General features: G+C 45.5%; 1 protein-coding gene across 5 annotated transcripts in view; it reads left to right on the top strand.

The window, feature by feature from the left end:
* Arhgap26 (Rho GTPase activating protein 26) overlaps window positions 1–17,377 on the top strand; it is a 398,682-nt gene that overhangs the window by 302,713 nt on the left and 78,592 nt on the right. For all 5 annotated transcript variants that reach the window (XM_041659662.1, XM_041659661.1, XM_041659665.1 and 2 more), the window contains exons 19-20: window positions 3,031–3,169; window positions 14,636–14,786. In XM_041659662.1, the coding sequence (XP_041515596.1) occupies window positions 3,031–3,169; window positions 14,636–14,786 (290 nt within the window). The remainder of the gene's footprint in view (window positions 1–3,030; window positions 3,170–14,635; window positions 14,787–17,377) is intronic.

Here is a 17,377-nt window from a genome sequence, read left to right as displayed (position 1 = left end):
CACCAGTACTTGTTAAAGAACTATCTGTTCTCATGAGACTGAGACTGTGGTTTCTAAAAGAAGTTTGGCTGGAGAAGATGGCTGGCTGCTGCAACCCCAGGGCTTCACTTCTGGTCCATGTGGCCTCACGGGAGTCGGGAGCAGGGTAGGAGATGCTCTTGTGAAATGGTCATGCTGTGCCCTATGCTGAGTTAACCTGCAGTTTAGGGAGGAGTCATGTGAGATGCCCAGCTCAGCTCAGCAGGTATAAGCACACATATCTAGGAGCCGTGTTTAAACTGTCAATGATGCTGCTCATTGAGATGTCACCTCAGAGTGGCCAAGGCTCGGCATGGTTGGGGGAACAAAAAGAAAGCGTCTTAGAGGGTGCATACTCGGGCTCAGTGGTAGCCGCAGTCTTTCCATTTTCTCCCACTACAAAGGCTCCAGGAGACTGCAGAAGTGAATAGCCTCAGTCAGCCTATTGTCAGGGCTTCTGGCTGCCCTGGAGATGAAGTTTTCTTTCCCTGTAAGTCTCCGTTTCCCACCCCCTGTCTCGGTTGATCTCAGCTCTATCCATCCACTCCGTTTATCTTGTTTCAAGTTTGAATCTACTAGGGAGCATGGACTAATGCTACCTTCCTCCCGACAGCTGTGTTTGGGAGTGAGACTGGCTCAACCGGCTGGCTGGCATCATCAGGACCACAGGCCTGCCAACCCAAGGAGAGCAGCTGTTCCAGCTGAAGCTCTCATAATTCTTGTGACTTGGCTTTCTGCATATCAGCTTTTGGGAGTCACTTTAAAACACACACACGAAGATGAGAGCCGTACGAAGAACAATTATGGGAAACCCTGAGCCATAAGTTAAGGGATGCGGTCCTCTTATGACTTGTGACTGCTGGAGAGAGGGCAGCCAGGAGGCTGATGTCTCCATGTAAGGGAGGACACCAAAAGAGTCAGTCCATCTTAGTTTCTCAGGAAAGTTGAGGAGGTTATGAAATCCTTATGAATCATCTTTGAAGATTTTTCTATGGCAGGGAGAATAGTGCCATATAATATTATATGAGATAAGCAGGATGTAAAAGTATGTGAGGAATAACCCTCAGCTGTGGAAAATGTGGTTAGCATTAGATGAGAACTGCACAACGCTCTCAGCTCCAGACCTGGGGTGGCAAACACTTAGTAAATCACAGCTACTGGAATGGAAGTCCTCTGACCATCGGAGGCTCATTTGTTTCGTTCACTGTCACACTCAGGGTGCCTCTGTAAAGTGGGTGTTCAAATAAGCTGCTGATTGTTCAAATGGGTGTTATTATCATACCCATTCACAGAGGAGTCTAGCAACAAAGGGACCTGTGTTACCTTGCTATCTTCCATAATTATATCTATCCACGTGACAGCTACATTTCTGTATGCTTTGGTTTTTTATAAAATGCCAGGATGTTAGCAGCTATGCAGAGTTGCTGAGCACTGAGTGAAGTGCTTGTGAAACACAGGGTGCTGTGGCCAGCACCCCAGGAGCTGCAGTAAGTGGCAGCTCCTTCCATGGAAAGCACCATGTAGGTGCTGGCCGTAGAGATAAGGACATTCTGTAGTAAGGCAAGTAAGAGTTGGGAAGATTTTTGTCTCACTTTTTTACCTTGCTGTGATTTGAGTGTGCAGTGTTCTCTGTGGGTTTGCATTTGAAACTCTTGTTTGAAGAGTCCATGAAACTGTTGGGAGATGGGACATAGCTGGGAGAAGTGATCCCTGGGGGCAGACTTCGGGATTAATAGCCAAGCCCATTTCCTCTAGTCTCTGTCTCTGTGATTTCTGATCCATTGAGATTTGAACAGGCTGCCTCATGCTCCTGCTGCCACGGCTGTGAGCCACTCCTGTTGTAGGAGGCCACACCCAAGTGGGCGAGTAACTTAAAGGCTACTGGCTGAAGGATTTCCTGCAGCACCCTCCCCCCTTTTTTGAGTATAATAAAGTGTTATGTATTTAGGGGTAGACTCACAGATTAGAGCAAGATCCATACCAATGCAAATCTCTAAAGCACACTCCCACCAATATGACTTCCAGACTATAATAGGCTGCATCCTTCCCTCACACCCACACTAGGATAGACTCTCCCCTCACACCCACACTAGGATAGACTCCCCCCTCTCACCCACACTCAGATAGACTCTCCCCTCACACCCACACTAGGATAGACTCTCCCCTCTCACCCACACTAGGATAGAATGCACCTCTAAATCACAAGCCAAACTTCTATAAGTTACTTCTTGCCTGGAATTTGTCACAGCAGTTAGAAAAGTAACAACTACATACATTCTTAAAGAATAACTACATGATTTTTAAAACCTTTTAAAGTCACAAAACCTAACTCCTAAAAGTTATAATCTGTAAATAATAGAACTGTGAGGTTTTTTTAGACTTTTCTACATTTTCTAAATTTGTATATGCATAGATGCGTGCGTGTGTTATCAGGGTCAGCAGCCTCTGTTCTTTGAAATGAGGTAAAGTACACCTTCACAGATAACACAGAGCCGCTGAAAGGGGAAGGCGGTTTCCACTGAGGATGGTGGGTGAGGAGGAAACATGTTTCCTGTTCTGTGTCAGGTTGCGAACATTATTTAAAAATATTTTTATGGTCTGAGATAAAATAGTGAAGCAGTTGTAAATAACTGGGGAGGAGAGCAAATGAAGGAAGGAAGGGCACTGGATTAATTGGCTCTGGATAAAGGCAGTAAAAACCTTCCCTGTTAGCAGACAGCGGTTTAGATGATCTCTGTTGTTTTCCATTCCCCTTGCTTAGATCAGAGGAGATCCATAAAGACTATGGTGGAAGGGACTGAAAGGGGAAGTGAGCTCTGGCATCAGTTCTTGGAGAAAGTACTCCATACCGGTTCCTAGAAGTGTCTCATTGGAGGCCTCCAAATGCTGGAGATCTTTCTCATCCTTACTTGCTGATTCTAACTCACTACCAAGCTCCTGGTCATGATTCAGGCCTGTGCTTTCTTCCTAGCTCACAGAAACGTATAACCTTTTTGTCACCCTGCTATGCAGATATTCAACACCGTGCCTGATGTGCCCCTCACCAACGCCCAGCTACACCTCTCCAGGAAGAAAAGCAGTGACTCCAAGCCCCCATCCTGTAGTGAGAGACCCCTGACGCTCTTCCATGCTGTGCCATCCACAGAAAAACGTGAGTCTCTGCTGCCCAGGGCAGGGTGGTATGTGGAGACATTCCTACTGCCTCCATGGCTTGCTGTGGGCATCCATGCTGTGTGCTTCTGGCCTTTGGTATCCAGAAGACTCTGTGTCTTGTTGTGTCTTGTCTGATTCCACTGGTGAGAAAGAAGGGCACAGGTCTCTGGCCAAGAAGCTGAGCCTGTTCTCTCGACTGCACAGCAAGAGCTGGGCTCTGGCATCGCCCAAGGTCCCTCCTTCGTTGGCAGGTCTCACAGAAGCAGTTCCTTCCCCTGACTCAGTTTGGAACTATTACTGGAGGGAGTCACATGTTCAAGTAGGCTGTGCCTGTAGGAAACAGAGCTTTCTGCTTACTCTTAAACTCTTGTCTGTGTTGGCACTTTAAAATATGTGAAATTAGTTCCTGAATTAGAGAATAATTCCTCTCTATTCCAAGTAGAAGAGAACTCTCACCATAAATGTTCCAAACCTTTTCATCTCAGGACTTCTGAGTTCTTTCAGTGATCAAGGCCCTAAAGTATGCGGTCATATTTCAACTTTTGTGTCCTAGCAGTCAGGAGGCAGAGGGCAGATGCAACGGGGGGTGGAGGGGGGAATTCCTGCAAGTCTGAGGCTAGCCCAGTCTGCATAGCAAGTTCCAGGCTAGCCAAAGCTACATAGCACGAGCTTGCCTCAGCACAAAAAATAAACAGTTCTTCCATCAATCTGCTTATGTTATAGGAATAAAGGCCTCATGACCTACTGGAGGTCAGCCAGTATTGGTTCTTATGCCAGCTTCACCACACGACCAAACTTTTACCTCTTTTATCCTCAGTTTGCTTATCTGTAAAGCAGGCACAATAGTGCTCACCCCAGAGGGAAGACCTCAGGATTAACAAAATTAATGCATTACAGCATCTGGCATAAAGCTGCTACACACAGACACCAAGACTGGTTCCAACATGCAGCGGACATTTACATGGTGCCTTCATGGTCTAGGGATATGAAAATGAGACCTTATCTGTAACGAATCAAACTTGGTGAGAAAATCAGTTCAGTGTTTGCAACTAGTTTCATGGAGAAATGTATATAAAGAGAAGTCGAACAGTGTCCTGGCAAAAAGCTCTGACTTGTCCCAGTGGAAATTCTGCCTTCATGGAAGACTGTGGGTGACTTTTGATATCTTAACATTTCAGGACCTCCACTTGCTATTCTTGACATTAGGGACAGTGGTTTTCCAGGATCTTTTTTAAGGTCAGGGACTGGCTCTGAAATGTAGAGCTACACTTGAGTTTCTGTAACAGGAGTCTTGTTGCAGTGTAGGAATCGAGGCCTCAAGCTCTTCTGCACAGCTTAGGGCTGCTGTGAAAATTAAAGTGCATTCGATGTTCTAGGACCTCGTATATACTTGGGATGATGATGATGATGATGACGACCATGACGTCGACAAAGACAGATCTGCATGAACTCCAGCAAAGGCACAGAAATGGGAGGGACCTACTTTACCTTAGGGAGGAAAGGATTCATATCTGCATTCGTGTTGTTTTCCTTTTGATGCCCTTTTATATTGCAAAGTAAAGACCTCTTTACCATAATTCATAAACTCAAACCTTTTCTGCCCTCAAAACCTTGCTGCATTGAAAGACGCTTTGAATTCTCACAGTAAGATCACACCTTGGGAGTTAGCACCATTTGGGTTGCAGCAAACACTTTGCTTTCATACATAAAACTTTCATTATATTTACCATCCTTATATTTAAATTGGTTCTTCTCTACTCAGGTCGTTTCCTTCATATTGGTTCCTAGAAGAGTTCCTAGGACACAGACATGTTGGACTGTGCCCTGGCATTGGCTTCCCTTCTAACAGTAGCCCGTGTTCTTCTTAAACATCTGGTGGGGGTCGTTCTCCCCATAGTCCGCTCAGAACTTGGGCTCCTCTGCGTGTACCAGGGAACACTTGGAACAGGGCTGACCTCATCCCCATCTGCTGAGGGAATGAGGCATCAGGCTACAGGGTAACGTGCTTCTCAGATTTCCAGGAGCACCCGGTCACCTAAGGTTTCCTGCTAAACAGTGTACAGTGCAGACGGGGACAGGGCAGACTGTTTCGGTCATTTTCCTAGGCTTTGGGTAGTGCTGGGCTTGTGGTCAGCCTAGAGCAACAGCAGCCTTGGACCTCATCCTGAAACACACTTTACAGCATTCAGGGACAAGAGGGAGATGAGAAAAAAATCAATTAGATCTTGACTCAAGATTAGCATTTGTCACAGGAGGCAGAGGCCGACAGTTAAGGACCTGTGAAAATAGACCTGTCTAAGCAGCAGAACAAGCTGCCGTGTCCTGGGTGCAGATAATGAAGCAATACAGCTTCCTTCCAGTGATAGGAAACAGGACTGCAGTCTCTGCCTGCTTGAATTTTACCATAGGGTCTAGCTTCTGCAAGAGACATTTCAATAGAAAAATTTGCACGTGTGTGTATATCTGTTTTTGTGTGCATTTGTTTGGACAGTGTATGTTAATATAAAACTGTGCATTTTATAATCAAAGTAAGTGCATTTTGAGCATCTATTTTCTTCTTCAAAATTGGAATAGTGCCCAGGCTGGTGTAGGAAGCACCTAGCAGAGGCTAGGGGCTGGGTGGTGCAAGGGGGATTGGGCCAGGAAATGGGATGTTGCTGTCACCAGTAGGTGACAGTGCACTGTAATCTTTTCACACACTTCAGCCCTCTTCTCGTTCAGTTTACGGACAAATGCAGGAAGCTTTCTCAAGGCACCCTTTGGAGTGAAAGTACAGTTATAGGGTAAATGAGCAATCTGTGGAAGCAAATTGCATATTTCCACAGACTGGCATCCTTCAAATAAAACCTTTTCACATACCCAGCTCGGTGCCTCCCAAATTGTAATCATTTATACAACCTCCTTTTACTGTTTCAGCCACAACCACGTTATTTGTGAGTATGGCTCATTTAACACATTTTATATTGAACTTAAGGCAACTCACTTCTTTGCATAGTTCTTTCATGTCAAAAGTCTGAAAACACAAATTTGATGTGCTCATTACATTTTTCTGTACTATGTATAAAATAAATTCCTAGCTACTAAGTTAAAGACATTCTTCCACATTCCATCTCAGAATTGCCTGTGGGCCACCTGTGGAATGTCCACACACCTGGCTCTCTGTTTTGACCAACTCCAGCCTTTTCTTTTAATTTATTCACTTGGCTAGAATTGAGCTGAGCCATTAGCAGTGGACACTCACTGCTTTTCTGACAATAATGGTAATTGTTGACCTTGAACTGTCCCGTCTCCCACAGAACATAGGCTGTTTGAAAGCTTGGGTATGGATGGTAAACATGGATGCAGAGGTGTGCACACTTCTCCTCTGTCTTTACACCCACCAAATCCTGCTTTTCGGAGGCTCATTTCCTCTCCTGTCTGTCTGTCTTTCTGATCTCTGTTGAGCCTCGTTTCCTCCTGTCTCTTCTCTGCAGTATCTGCAGTGTGACACCATTGCGTTGGGCTGTCCCTATGCTGTCTGCCATGAGATTCCTAGCAGGAAAGCTCAGGAAACTCCTTCTGAGGTTCCAGTTATTTTCCGTAGACCACCACTCCTCTTCAAGGGTACTGCTCCACAGAAGTCGAGGCCCATTCCTTTCTCTTAGGGGTAAATCTGTGCCAGTGTTTACGGCCCTGTGTTGTCATTGGCCTCCTTTTGAGAGGACAGTTGAAAGTCACATTGAGAGTTCATAGTTCTTAGCACCCTCACTTCTGACTCACCGAAGTGTCTGGTGGAAGTGTCTCGTGAGCTAGATGGAGCTCATAGACATACATTTTATTTTCCAGAAGGAGTTTTTCCTTCTGCATGAGTGGACCAATTCTTCCAGGCCCCTGCACATGACTTTTGGCTTCCATTTTTCCTAAACAGAGGCTGCATTTATCATGACAGCAGCCTATTTGCAGGATGAGGAGCCAGAGTTTCTCCTGCTCTGACCTTGGTGGAGCAGTCTGAAGGCTTAGGCATAATGTGGTAGAAATAGGACTAGGGATGACATGGACATAGCTGTCACTCGAGAACTCTGGAAAAGAGCAAAGGGAGTGATGAGATTTGTAGCCATTATAGCCAGACACGCAGATCTTCAGACGCCCACTGGATGGTAGAGTGGCGAGGGGAGGGACTAGCAAGCAGAGTTGTCTGTAGCTGGTCAAGGAGTGTCTTGTGAAAGGGGGCATTTTGATACTGAAGGAAATGAGGGTTCCAATCTGGGAAAAGACTAGAAAGAGGTCTGTGATACAAAACTGCCTAAGCAGAGCTGTAAGTTGTAGTGGAGCTGTGGAAAGACAGTTTCCTCATGTTGAATGTAGACAAAGAGTTCCGCTATAAAATTCCATCCTCTCTTTATCTATGCTTGCTGTATAGGAATATGTAACTTATTAAGGTTGTTTTTTTCCATGCTGGTCCCTGTGTATAATGTCATAATTTTAACCTTTCAGATGGGGGAAATAAGATTTATACTCGAGGATGCACTCAGGGTTACGTGCAACAAAGTAGGAAATTTCTACCCAGCCACCATTCCTCAAAGCTCTACCGTGAACCACTCATGACCCAGATTTCCAGTTCCATCTGTGGGATAGATCCTGGGAGACATGACTTGATTAGGGAAGACTATAGTAGCATAATCTGGAAGACCAAGTATCTGCTATTCTTCTCATGAATCTGAAAGTTAAATTGCATTAGGCTAGGTAACTAGTATGGAAGAATGAACGTATGTATTTAATAAAGAACCCCTGAGACCAAACTCTATTTGAGCCTCATTCAGCAACAATGATAGCTCAAGTAATGTGCCAGCCGTCATGCTAAGCCCATCATTATTCCCTCATACCTCTAATTGATAAGCCTATGAGGTAACTCTTAGCAGCCAATCATAGGCAGTTAACCTAAGATGAGACTAAGCAGAGAGCAAGTTTGTCATCCAGATGTCCTCTCTTTCCTATGCCATTTTATTTTTACAGAAGGACCTTCATCAGGTTTTGAGCCGTAGAAGTGAAAACCTTGCTAAGCTGAGATACAGAAGCAGCAAAAGCCATCTGTCCCAGCTTCCAGGGATACTGTGGGGCCATCTGAGCCATATTGAACAAGTTCTTTAATATGCAAACTGACAATCTATAGCCAGGTGGCAGCCTCCCCTGCAGACCCAGCCGCAGTGCTGCTAAAAGCACTGTGCATTCAGTGATGGTTTAAGCTTACTGGGCCAAGGCGCTCTCATTGGTGATCACCTCTGAGCAGATGGAAGGAAGGGTTTCAACTGTGCTACTAGACTGATGGTAGCAAGGGAGATTACTGTTTAACCCCCGGGTTCCCATGTAGATCACCTCCCAGCAGAAATGGGACTGCTATCTCTGAGTGAAGGGCACTAACACCAAACTGTACTTTGCTAGGCCGGCTATGGAAAGTAGGGCCAGGGGCCTGGAGAGAGCCTGCAGCCTGCAGCAAGAGCTAACACCTTTGTGGTTTCCTCCAAGAGGCTGCAGATTGACAGCAAACAGTGATCTTGTCCCCAATATTTGTAGTATTTACACAAAAATGTTGAAATGAGCTTCTTGGAACAATGGTTCTTAAACTTTGGTGTATGTTAAACTGTAGGGAGGTTAATAACAACATGTGGATGGTCCATTTCTCCAGGGCTGTCAGAGGCGGGAGACCCTAGGCCCTGGTCACTCCACTAACTTGCTTTGTCATCACCAGGCCACCCTAGGGCTCTCTGTCAGGGTGTAGAGTGGGCTGGCACCATGGCTGTGAAATGAGGCCCTGCAGTCAGACGGGTAGTCCTGACACCTCCTCGCTATACTTTCATTTTCTCATCTGTAAAGCTGGTCACTAATAATAGCTGTCCTGGGGGTTAATTACCATTTTAATGAGCCAGTGCATGTAAAGTTCTTGACAGGAGGCCTAGGACAGAGTAAACACCTAGTTGTCTGTGATTATGATAATTACCACCAGGCTATAGCGTCCCCTTACCCTTGAATAGGAATGTAGTCCCCCTATGGCCCTGCAGATTCCAAAGGAGAGGCCTCCAGGGACAGACATGGACATGTTGCTGCCCTGCTTCCAGAAACAGCTCCCTTAATGCTCAAGTACAAACACACCAGAAACCTTGGCGCACGCTGCTCAGGGTTGGTAGGGGTGGATTATGGACAGGAATGGATTCTTGGGCATTGTTTCATATGGATCATGTTAACTAGCTGCTGGGATTATCTCTCTGATTAATTCTTTTAGCTCGGCTAATGCATCCTGGACTTTCTCCCAGACAGGCTCAGTGAGAGTCTAACATTTTAGCTTATATACTTCTCATATGTGTCTTCCTTGTGAAAATGACTGGGAATTCACACCGTTGAGAGGCTTATGTAATGTCTTTCTCTGAGCAGTCAGAGCTGCAGCATTTGCCAGTTCTCAGGTTGCCTTTGGAGATCTGGAGTGCTCTGGACACACATGTTTGCTTTGGCAGATGACGTGTTTGTCCACACGGATTCTTGTCACAGAGGCTCCAGAAGGTGTAATGTAGCTCTTTGTTTAATTATGTGTGGTTACTGTGTGTGGCTAAAAACCAAACAGTTGATGTCACCTTTAAAACTGATGCGTAGAAGACAAATAAGACACAAGGGGAAGTTAGATAGGTCATCAAGTGGATGGAGCAGAGGATGTTATAGACTTACATCTGTGCATTACCACTGCGAGGACAAAACATACGATAGCACTAGAAGTGGTGTGATCTCTCTGCTAAAAGACAGCAGCTAATACTGTGTGTGTGTCTGTCTGTCCATCTGTCTCTGCCCATATGCAACACAATAATTGAATATTTACATGCAAAAATGGATATAGATACAACATAGCACATAATGGATATCAGTATATGTATATGCTTTTCTATATTTTCTAAATTGGAGAGGATGCATATTTACTATGTATTGAATTTTTTTATTGCAAACAACGTTCCCTAATTATATCATCTATTTACTGTCCCAAGCCAATCTCTAATGATTCATGGTATAAAAATAAGTTATATTTTTTCACTGGCTGTGCACTGCAGGGTAGACAGCAAAGCTGGCCGTGGTGGGGAGTTTCCTTCTAATCATTCAGTTCCCAGCACAGCCATTTAGTGGAAGCTCTGCAGCCTTCAGTATGGGGGTAGCCTCAGGAGCAGGCTTCTCCTGTGCTTCCACGCTTCTTCCCTGTGAGTCAGTCTCCACTCTCGGCCAGCCACTGTGCCTTCTCCGCTCCTTCATAAATCTACTTCTATCGTCATTTCCTTCCTTTGCAAAGAAAAATGTTATTATGAGCACTAAAGGAAGAGAGTGCACCAGCCAGCCAGTCCACAGTGGACCAGACTGGAAGCCATTCCCTGCAGCAAGCTGGCGAAAGTCACAGTATCAGGTGCTGCGCAAATGATCAAGCCATACACCGGCCCTGCTTCTTTCTCACTCATCAGGCCCTTGTTGACGCCATCACTTCTTGCTCAAGCTGCTGTTTTTATAAGCCTATACGTATTGTACAAACCATTTGTACGGTCACTTTTATCGCAGGGACTGAGACAGAGTCAGCATGAGATCAGACCACCTTGGCTTTTCCTCTGACTTGGTCTGCTCTGCTGTCAGGCCTGAAAGCTATGGTGTGAAAAAGAATCACCATGCAGTTCCAAAGTCTGAGTCGAAGCTTCCCATGTACTTGGGTGTTTCCCAGAGATGGCAAATTCAGAAACTGCTGTGCGCTCGTCATTTTTATTGCAGAATTCATTAAGCTGCCATGCCATTATCATCCTATCTTGTCAGGATGATGCATCGCAGACTTCATTGCAAAACTCTGACAAGCAGAGGAGAGTGCACCTCTCTCCCAGCTATCGCACAAGAACGCCTCTGGGGCTGTGCTTGTGCCTCTGTTCCCTGTGTAGAACTCAGGGCTTCTGCGTAGCTTCCTTCTGGCAACTCCCTTTCCTCATTTCATGTCTGAGCTTGGAAAGGGGAAGTGGGGTGGAGAGATTTGTCCTGTGAGGAATCATGAGTCCTTCTTTTCAACCTCTGGTTTTGTGTTTTGGAAAAATGACATATTAGCCCAAATTTTGACAGACTTCTGCAGAGTGGGAAATATCCCTTAAAGTGGCGTAGGACTTTGTTTCGTGTTTACCCTTCAGTTCTGTGTGTTCAGAGGGCCAGACAAGTTCAAGCCTGCCAAGGCCTGTGCGTTTGGCTTGGCTCTGGGTATCTGAGTCTTTGCCTGTGGGCTCTGTGATAAACAGATCCCGCCTCCTGTGCTGGATGGGGCTGCCATTAGAGTGAGTTGGAGCCACTTAGTAAATATGAAAAGTGCTGGAGCTTAGCCTCCATGTTTCCATGGCAACCTCCAGAACAAGTACAACATCACCAAAATTACTCTGCGGCTTTCCCTTTTTAGTTGCCGTGATTTGGTTGCACACTTGTGTTGTCCGCTCTTGATTTGTACAGAAAACATAAAGGCTGCCCACAGTCACCAGTGCTTTGGTTTCAAGGTCCCTGCCTGAAGCACCTGCAAAATTCAGTCTCACACAACTACCTCTTTCTGTTCCAGCGGAAGAACTTTTGATTGCATATTTTCTCTTCTACTTGGGATTTAATGTGTGACCATTCATGGGACTTTGGTGTGCAAAAGGCATGGGCTCTTTCACAGGAAAGTATAGGAACCTCTGCGGTCATTTCAATAGACATTGGGTGGCCAGGTAGCCTATGCTTGCCCTTGGGTCGTTTATATCATTAAGGAATAAGTCTATATCTGCTGCCAAGTGCTTTAAAATATATTTTCATAAAAGCATCCAGCACATTCCTGACGCCTGTTTGTAACTGGCAATTTATTCCTCCATTTCCTCATTCCTGTGCTCTTGCTTTCGGTGACTGATATACAAAGAGGCATTCACTGACAGCAAGTTTGAGGAAGGCCAGCCTTCTTGGGGGCCCAGCCAGCTCTGAACACCCCTGAGAGCTGCATTCTTTCTCTCTCTGTCATTCACATGGTCCTCTGTGATCCCATTGGCTTGACTCATAGCTGTTGCTGTTCTCGTTTGAAGTCCCCTAGCATATAATCTTTTTTCCTCCAGCATCCTAGCTTCTGATGGGACTGCCAGAGCTGGCCTGTCATCCTGGGACTCAGATGCTTAGCTCCCTTCTGTGAGGGTGTGGCTATTTTTCATTGGAGGAAGTCATCTCGCCTTCTGCTTTTCTCTCAGAAGCAAGTATTCATTTGCCCATAGGGGGAGGGGCCTCCCGTCCTACGTGACATTACTGAATCATTTTCCCTTTATTTCTTAATTTATTCCAAATGCTTTAGAGTTTGTCTTGGTGTAGTTTGCTGTAGGCATTAAAACATGCAGTTTGTTTGCTTTTGATTTTGTTCCCCGACCCTTTCTTTAGAATAATCTTTATATTTCTCTCCACCTCTTGCTTTTCCTTAGTCAAGACTATCAGCATATCAGAAAAACTTGCACCTCGAAGTTTTCAGCCTTCTCTTCTGTGGTATTTGGGGTAACAGGGCTTATCCCTTCTCCGTAAGCCCGACTCACTGGCCCTGGGCAGTCTGCCTCTCTCCCCTCTTTCCTTTCCGTTCCTTCACCGCTGAGCCTCCTCTCCAGCCCCCAAAGAGAAGTGTTTTTAATGCTGTCATTCCTTTATTGCCCAAAAGAGAATTGAGTTCATCTAAATAGTTCATCTCTAAATGAGCGCATCAGTGGCTGCAATCTGTCTCTCTGAGATACAGCATGTCTTCATATACAAAGGCTCCAGAAGAGTTAACCATTTATTTCATGACAAATGGAATAATGGCCAGCAGCACCAGTTTCTCTGTCCAGTGAGTCAGAGTGAGGGAAGGGGCAGACGTGCACCACCCGTGGTACCCATGCCATTCAGCTGCATCATCCCCCAGGTCTTTCAGTTCCTGCTTCCAAGTTTTTTAGATGAGAAGAAACAGAAAGTTTCTCTCTTTGAGCAGTATCCCAGTGTTTATAAAACACATTCCAGCATATGATCCCACTTGATCCTCATGACAGCTCATGAGCTGTACAGGGCAGTTCTCATTCTCCCCATTTCATAGATTCATTTGGACTCTGAGGTCAGAGGCTGCAGCAATAGCTCAGAGGTTGTGAACACTGGCTACTCTCATTAGAGAACCCAGTTTCCATTCCCAGTACACACAAAACTGCTTACACCTGTCTCAGTGGGTGACTCCAGAGGCTGACATGTTTCTAGAGTGTGGCTACCTAGCTAGTCCAGCTGAGTTCTAAGGAAGTCAGTGGGTAAATTGATAGTCTGTGGTGACATACTGTGTGTTTGGAGGTATGACTTGACCTAAGCAGTTAGGGCAGTGTTAGAGGCAGAGGTTTTAACGAAAATGTGGCTGTCCTTACCCTCTATGAATCAAAAGAAGGCAGAGGTTTGGTGAAGCCATATGATAGGGCTGTTTGAAGGAAAGAACCTGGCTCACACTAAAGGTGTGTGTGTGGAGGGTGCATCCCTTCAACATGAGTAGGACTTTGCTTTAAAATTCATGTGACCTGTTCCCCATTTGATCTTTCCTTTCCCACTCTTTCTTTGTTTCATTTTGTATTTATTTGGAAGAGGGTAGGGAGAAGGAGAAGGAGGAAGGGAGATTATGTCTGTGGGTATCTGTGGATGCTTGCACAGCGTATTCTATCCATCCACCAGGTGCTTTCCCAGGACTGGAACTGGATGGCAAGTGCTTTTGCTCACGGAGCTACCTCACGACCCCACCCCCACTGCCACTCTTAAACCTTGTTCTTTCCCATATGTACAAAGGAGCTGTGGGCTGCATTCCTGCCGCCCGGCTCCTGGCCGCCTGGCTAGCTTATGCCCTGAAATAACAACACACAAATTGTATTCTTTTAAACACTGCCTGGCCCATTATGTCTAGCCTCTTACTGGCTAACTCTCACATCTTGACTAATCCATTTCTAATAATCTGTGTGGCTTACCGGGAAGGATTCTAGCCTACGTCCATCTTGGGCCGGAGCTTTGTTGTGTCTGGCTCAGAGAGGAAAGGCATGGTGATTGCCTCACTTCCTTCCAGCATTCTGTTCTGTTTTCTCTGCCTACCTAATTTTCTGTCCTATCAAGGGCCAAGGAAGTTTCTTTATTAACCACTGAAAATAACAATAGACAGATGACCTTTCCACATCACCCATGTCCTGTTTTTATTGTGTGGTTGACTTGTTTGCTTTTGAGGCAGTCTTACTCGAATAGCCTGATGAACTAATTAATCCTCCTGCCTCTACCTTCTGAATATTAAGGATTCAAGTATGTGCTACTGTGCCTGGCTCCTCTGTACATTTTCAAAGCTTCAAATATTCCGATTTAGTCTCCTTATTTGTAAATTCTTGTATGTGTGGGTGCAGTCTCTCCCTAGTCTGTTAGCGCTCATATGGGTCTTTTTGTTGTTTCTTCTCTCCAGAGGAGCAAAGGAACAGCATCATCAACTCCAGTTTGGAATCGGTCTCCTCAAGTGCAAACAGCATCCCTAATTCTAGCAGCAGCCTGCAGCCGAATATGAACTCCAGTGACCCAAACCTGGATGTGGTCAAACCTACTCGGCCCAGTTCACTGTAAGTATGGTAGACCCTGTCTGCTTCCCACTGGCCCCAAATCACCCATTCTGCGAGAATGTCTCCGGTGCAACCTGACTTTGGGTCATTGTTCATGACCATGATTCCACCCTTCTCCCTGAACTTGGAACTTGGTGCATTTGTTGCAGATTTTTCTTTGGCATCATCACCAGAAAGAAGAGTCTTAACGCACTGCTTCTTAGCCTTGCTCTGTGATTCACTGTCCTGCTGAGATGGCTTTGGGGAATGGCTGTTGCCTGTGCTGGTTACTGGGAAATGTTCAATGCTACTTCTTTGTCTGCTTCCATACAGAACAGTCAGTGTGGAGTAACCCTTCATGCCTTCCATTATCAAACTGTAGTATAATCATGACCTCTCGCTGAAGACTGTAAAAGGAAGAGAGCCATTTCATTTTTCACTCCATTTGGGGCTGTGAGCACTCGTAGCCAAGATAAAGAATAGAGGCTAGTTGTCTAATCCTCCCAGAAACGATTAAACTAGGGCCAGAAAGTTCTCTCTTATGACTCCAATCCACATGGCTCAGCATGCTTCTTAGACCACCCCATAAATCATGTCAGCTAGGGTCTTTGCAGAAAGAATGTGCGCTCTGACCAGAGCAGCTGGACACTCGGCCACCAGCTGTACAAGTATTGGGAATCAGTTGACTTCGCTTTTCTCCAGTGAAAACAGATTGAGGCTCATCCCTAGACTATCTGCAGACAGTTGTTTCTGTTTGGGAGACACCAACTTCAGGAAAATACAGGGCAGAAGCACCTTTTCATTGTCCCTCTGCATGCTCTTGTGTGATAGCATTCTCAGGTCCCCCTCCAGTTTAGATATTTGTCATCTGCAAAATGGGCCCAATATTTGTATTAGGGCAAACTAAGGGATATCAAATTCATAAAGAGAAAAACAACTCCGAAACTAGTTTATGAAGAGTTTATAAAGGAAATGGAATGAGAGGCTGAGGTGAAATCTAGAACTAAGCAAGGTCGGGCTCCCCTTGGTTGTTGGCTGAGGTAAATCGTAGCCTTCGAGAACTTTAATTGCTGGCCTGCTATCTGGTGCATACGCGTTTGTTCGCCAAGAAGTGGACCAGTGCCTCTAGAGTGTAGAGTAGTTGTGTTTCTCCAGCTTGTGGACAGAGTCTCCTCTGGTTCTTCATAGCTGAACTTGCCTTTGGAGTCTTCTGGCCTTGCCGTGTGCTTCCTCAAGCTCTTATGCACCTGCTTCCCTAGCCATTAAGACCCTCTCCCCACTCCATACTCCCATCCCCTTTTACACCTCCTAACCTACCCCTTCTTTGCTTCTCTCATCTTTTTGTTTAAATTAGTGAACCCAGCGAATGTTACAGCTATTCCTTGCACAGTGTGAGCAAAGTTGAATTTCTACCCCAGGTTGCTTAAAACTCCTGATTTTACCAGCCGAAACCAACCAGTGGTCTTTAATCTGTGCTTTTAGCAGCTGGTAACTTGGCCCCCTGAGTCATCACTGAGTACAGTTTGTACCAAGAGATTGTTTAGCAGCTAAATGCAAAAGGGATATGTCTTTTAAGCTGAACCTGGAAGAGGGGCCTTGGGATACTTTTAAGGGTATCTGTATATGATTTCAGCTTTCATTATTTATTGGGATTATTTAGCCTGCGTTATGAATCTAAGGCTTCCCTGCCTGGTTCGAATTCAGCACTTTCCCAAGAAATGGAGGGTGACATCAGGGATAATTGTACCTGTTTGTGTTTGTAAGAGACTGGACTAGGACTCTGGCTCTATTCCCCACAAGACTGCTGCCCCAGACCAAGTGAGTTCCTGCCTGATTGTTGTGGATCTGGAAATCAGGGATGACAGATGCACCAGAATTGCTCATGACACCTGCCTTTGCTCATCCCTGTGTGAAGGCCTTGCCATAGTCCTTGGAAACCCTGCAGTAGGTTCATGGGCCATTTCCTAAGCCCAAAGCATGCTCTTGACTCCTGCCTTTGCGGTTTTTCCTGCCTGGAATCTGCCTGAATGGACCACAGATAGAAATTTAGCAGTCCTGACAGGGGGATGTCACTGCTTTCCTGGAGTCATTTGGCTCTGAGATGTCTGTCAGCACACCACCATGCTGTAGTGTTCGAGCTGGGTCCCAACCCAGCCTTTCACCTCTCCCATCTTTGTGCCTTTTGAGATGTTTATAAATATTTGATGTAGATGAATACAAAAATGTGGCCAGAGTGGGGCTGGGAGATTATCATCCTCTTTGCCTATTAATTAGGTATAATGTGAGGATCAAGTCACTAGGGGGAAGTACCTGTTCTTTTTAGTTCTCTCATCCTTCCCCCCATTTTTCATTGCACACTGGTTGATCAACATGATCATGTAGAAATCATAATGAAAGAAACATGTTTATTACTCATGATCCATTGATTCTCTGATGATGCATCTAGTTCTCTTAGGACATTGAGGCTTTGTGGTTTGTGTGTGAACATAAAACTAAATTGAACATCAAAGTCATAGTTGCTGCCCATGCTAGGACAAGGCTGCTGTGTAACAATCTTGGGTAATTCCTCACCTGGCTTCCTACAATAGCCAGGCTTTTCCTGAGGACCACAG

This window comes from Microtus oregoni, unplaced genomic scaffold, assembly GCF_018167655.1.
Source record: "Microtus oregoni isolate MIOR12 unplaced genomic scaffold, Mior012 000011F_ref0000422, whole genome shotgun sequence".
Taxonomy (NCBI): Eukaryota; Metazoa; Chordata; class Mammalia; order Rodentia; family Cricetidae; genus Microtus; species Microtus oregoni.
This window is presented reverse-complemented; position numbering and strand designations above follow the sequence as displayed.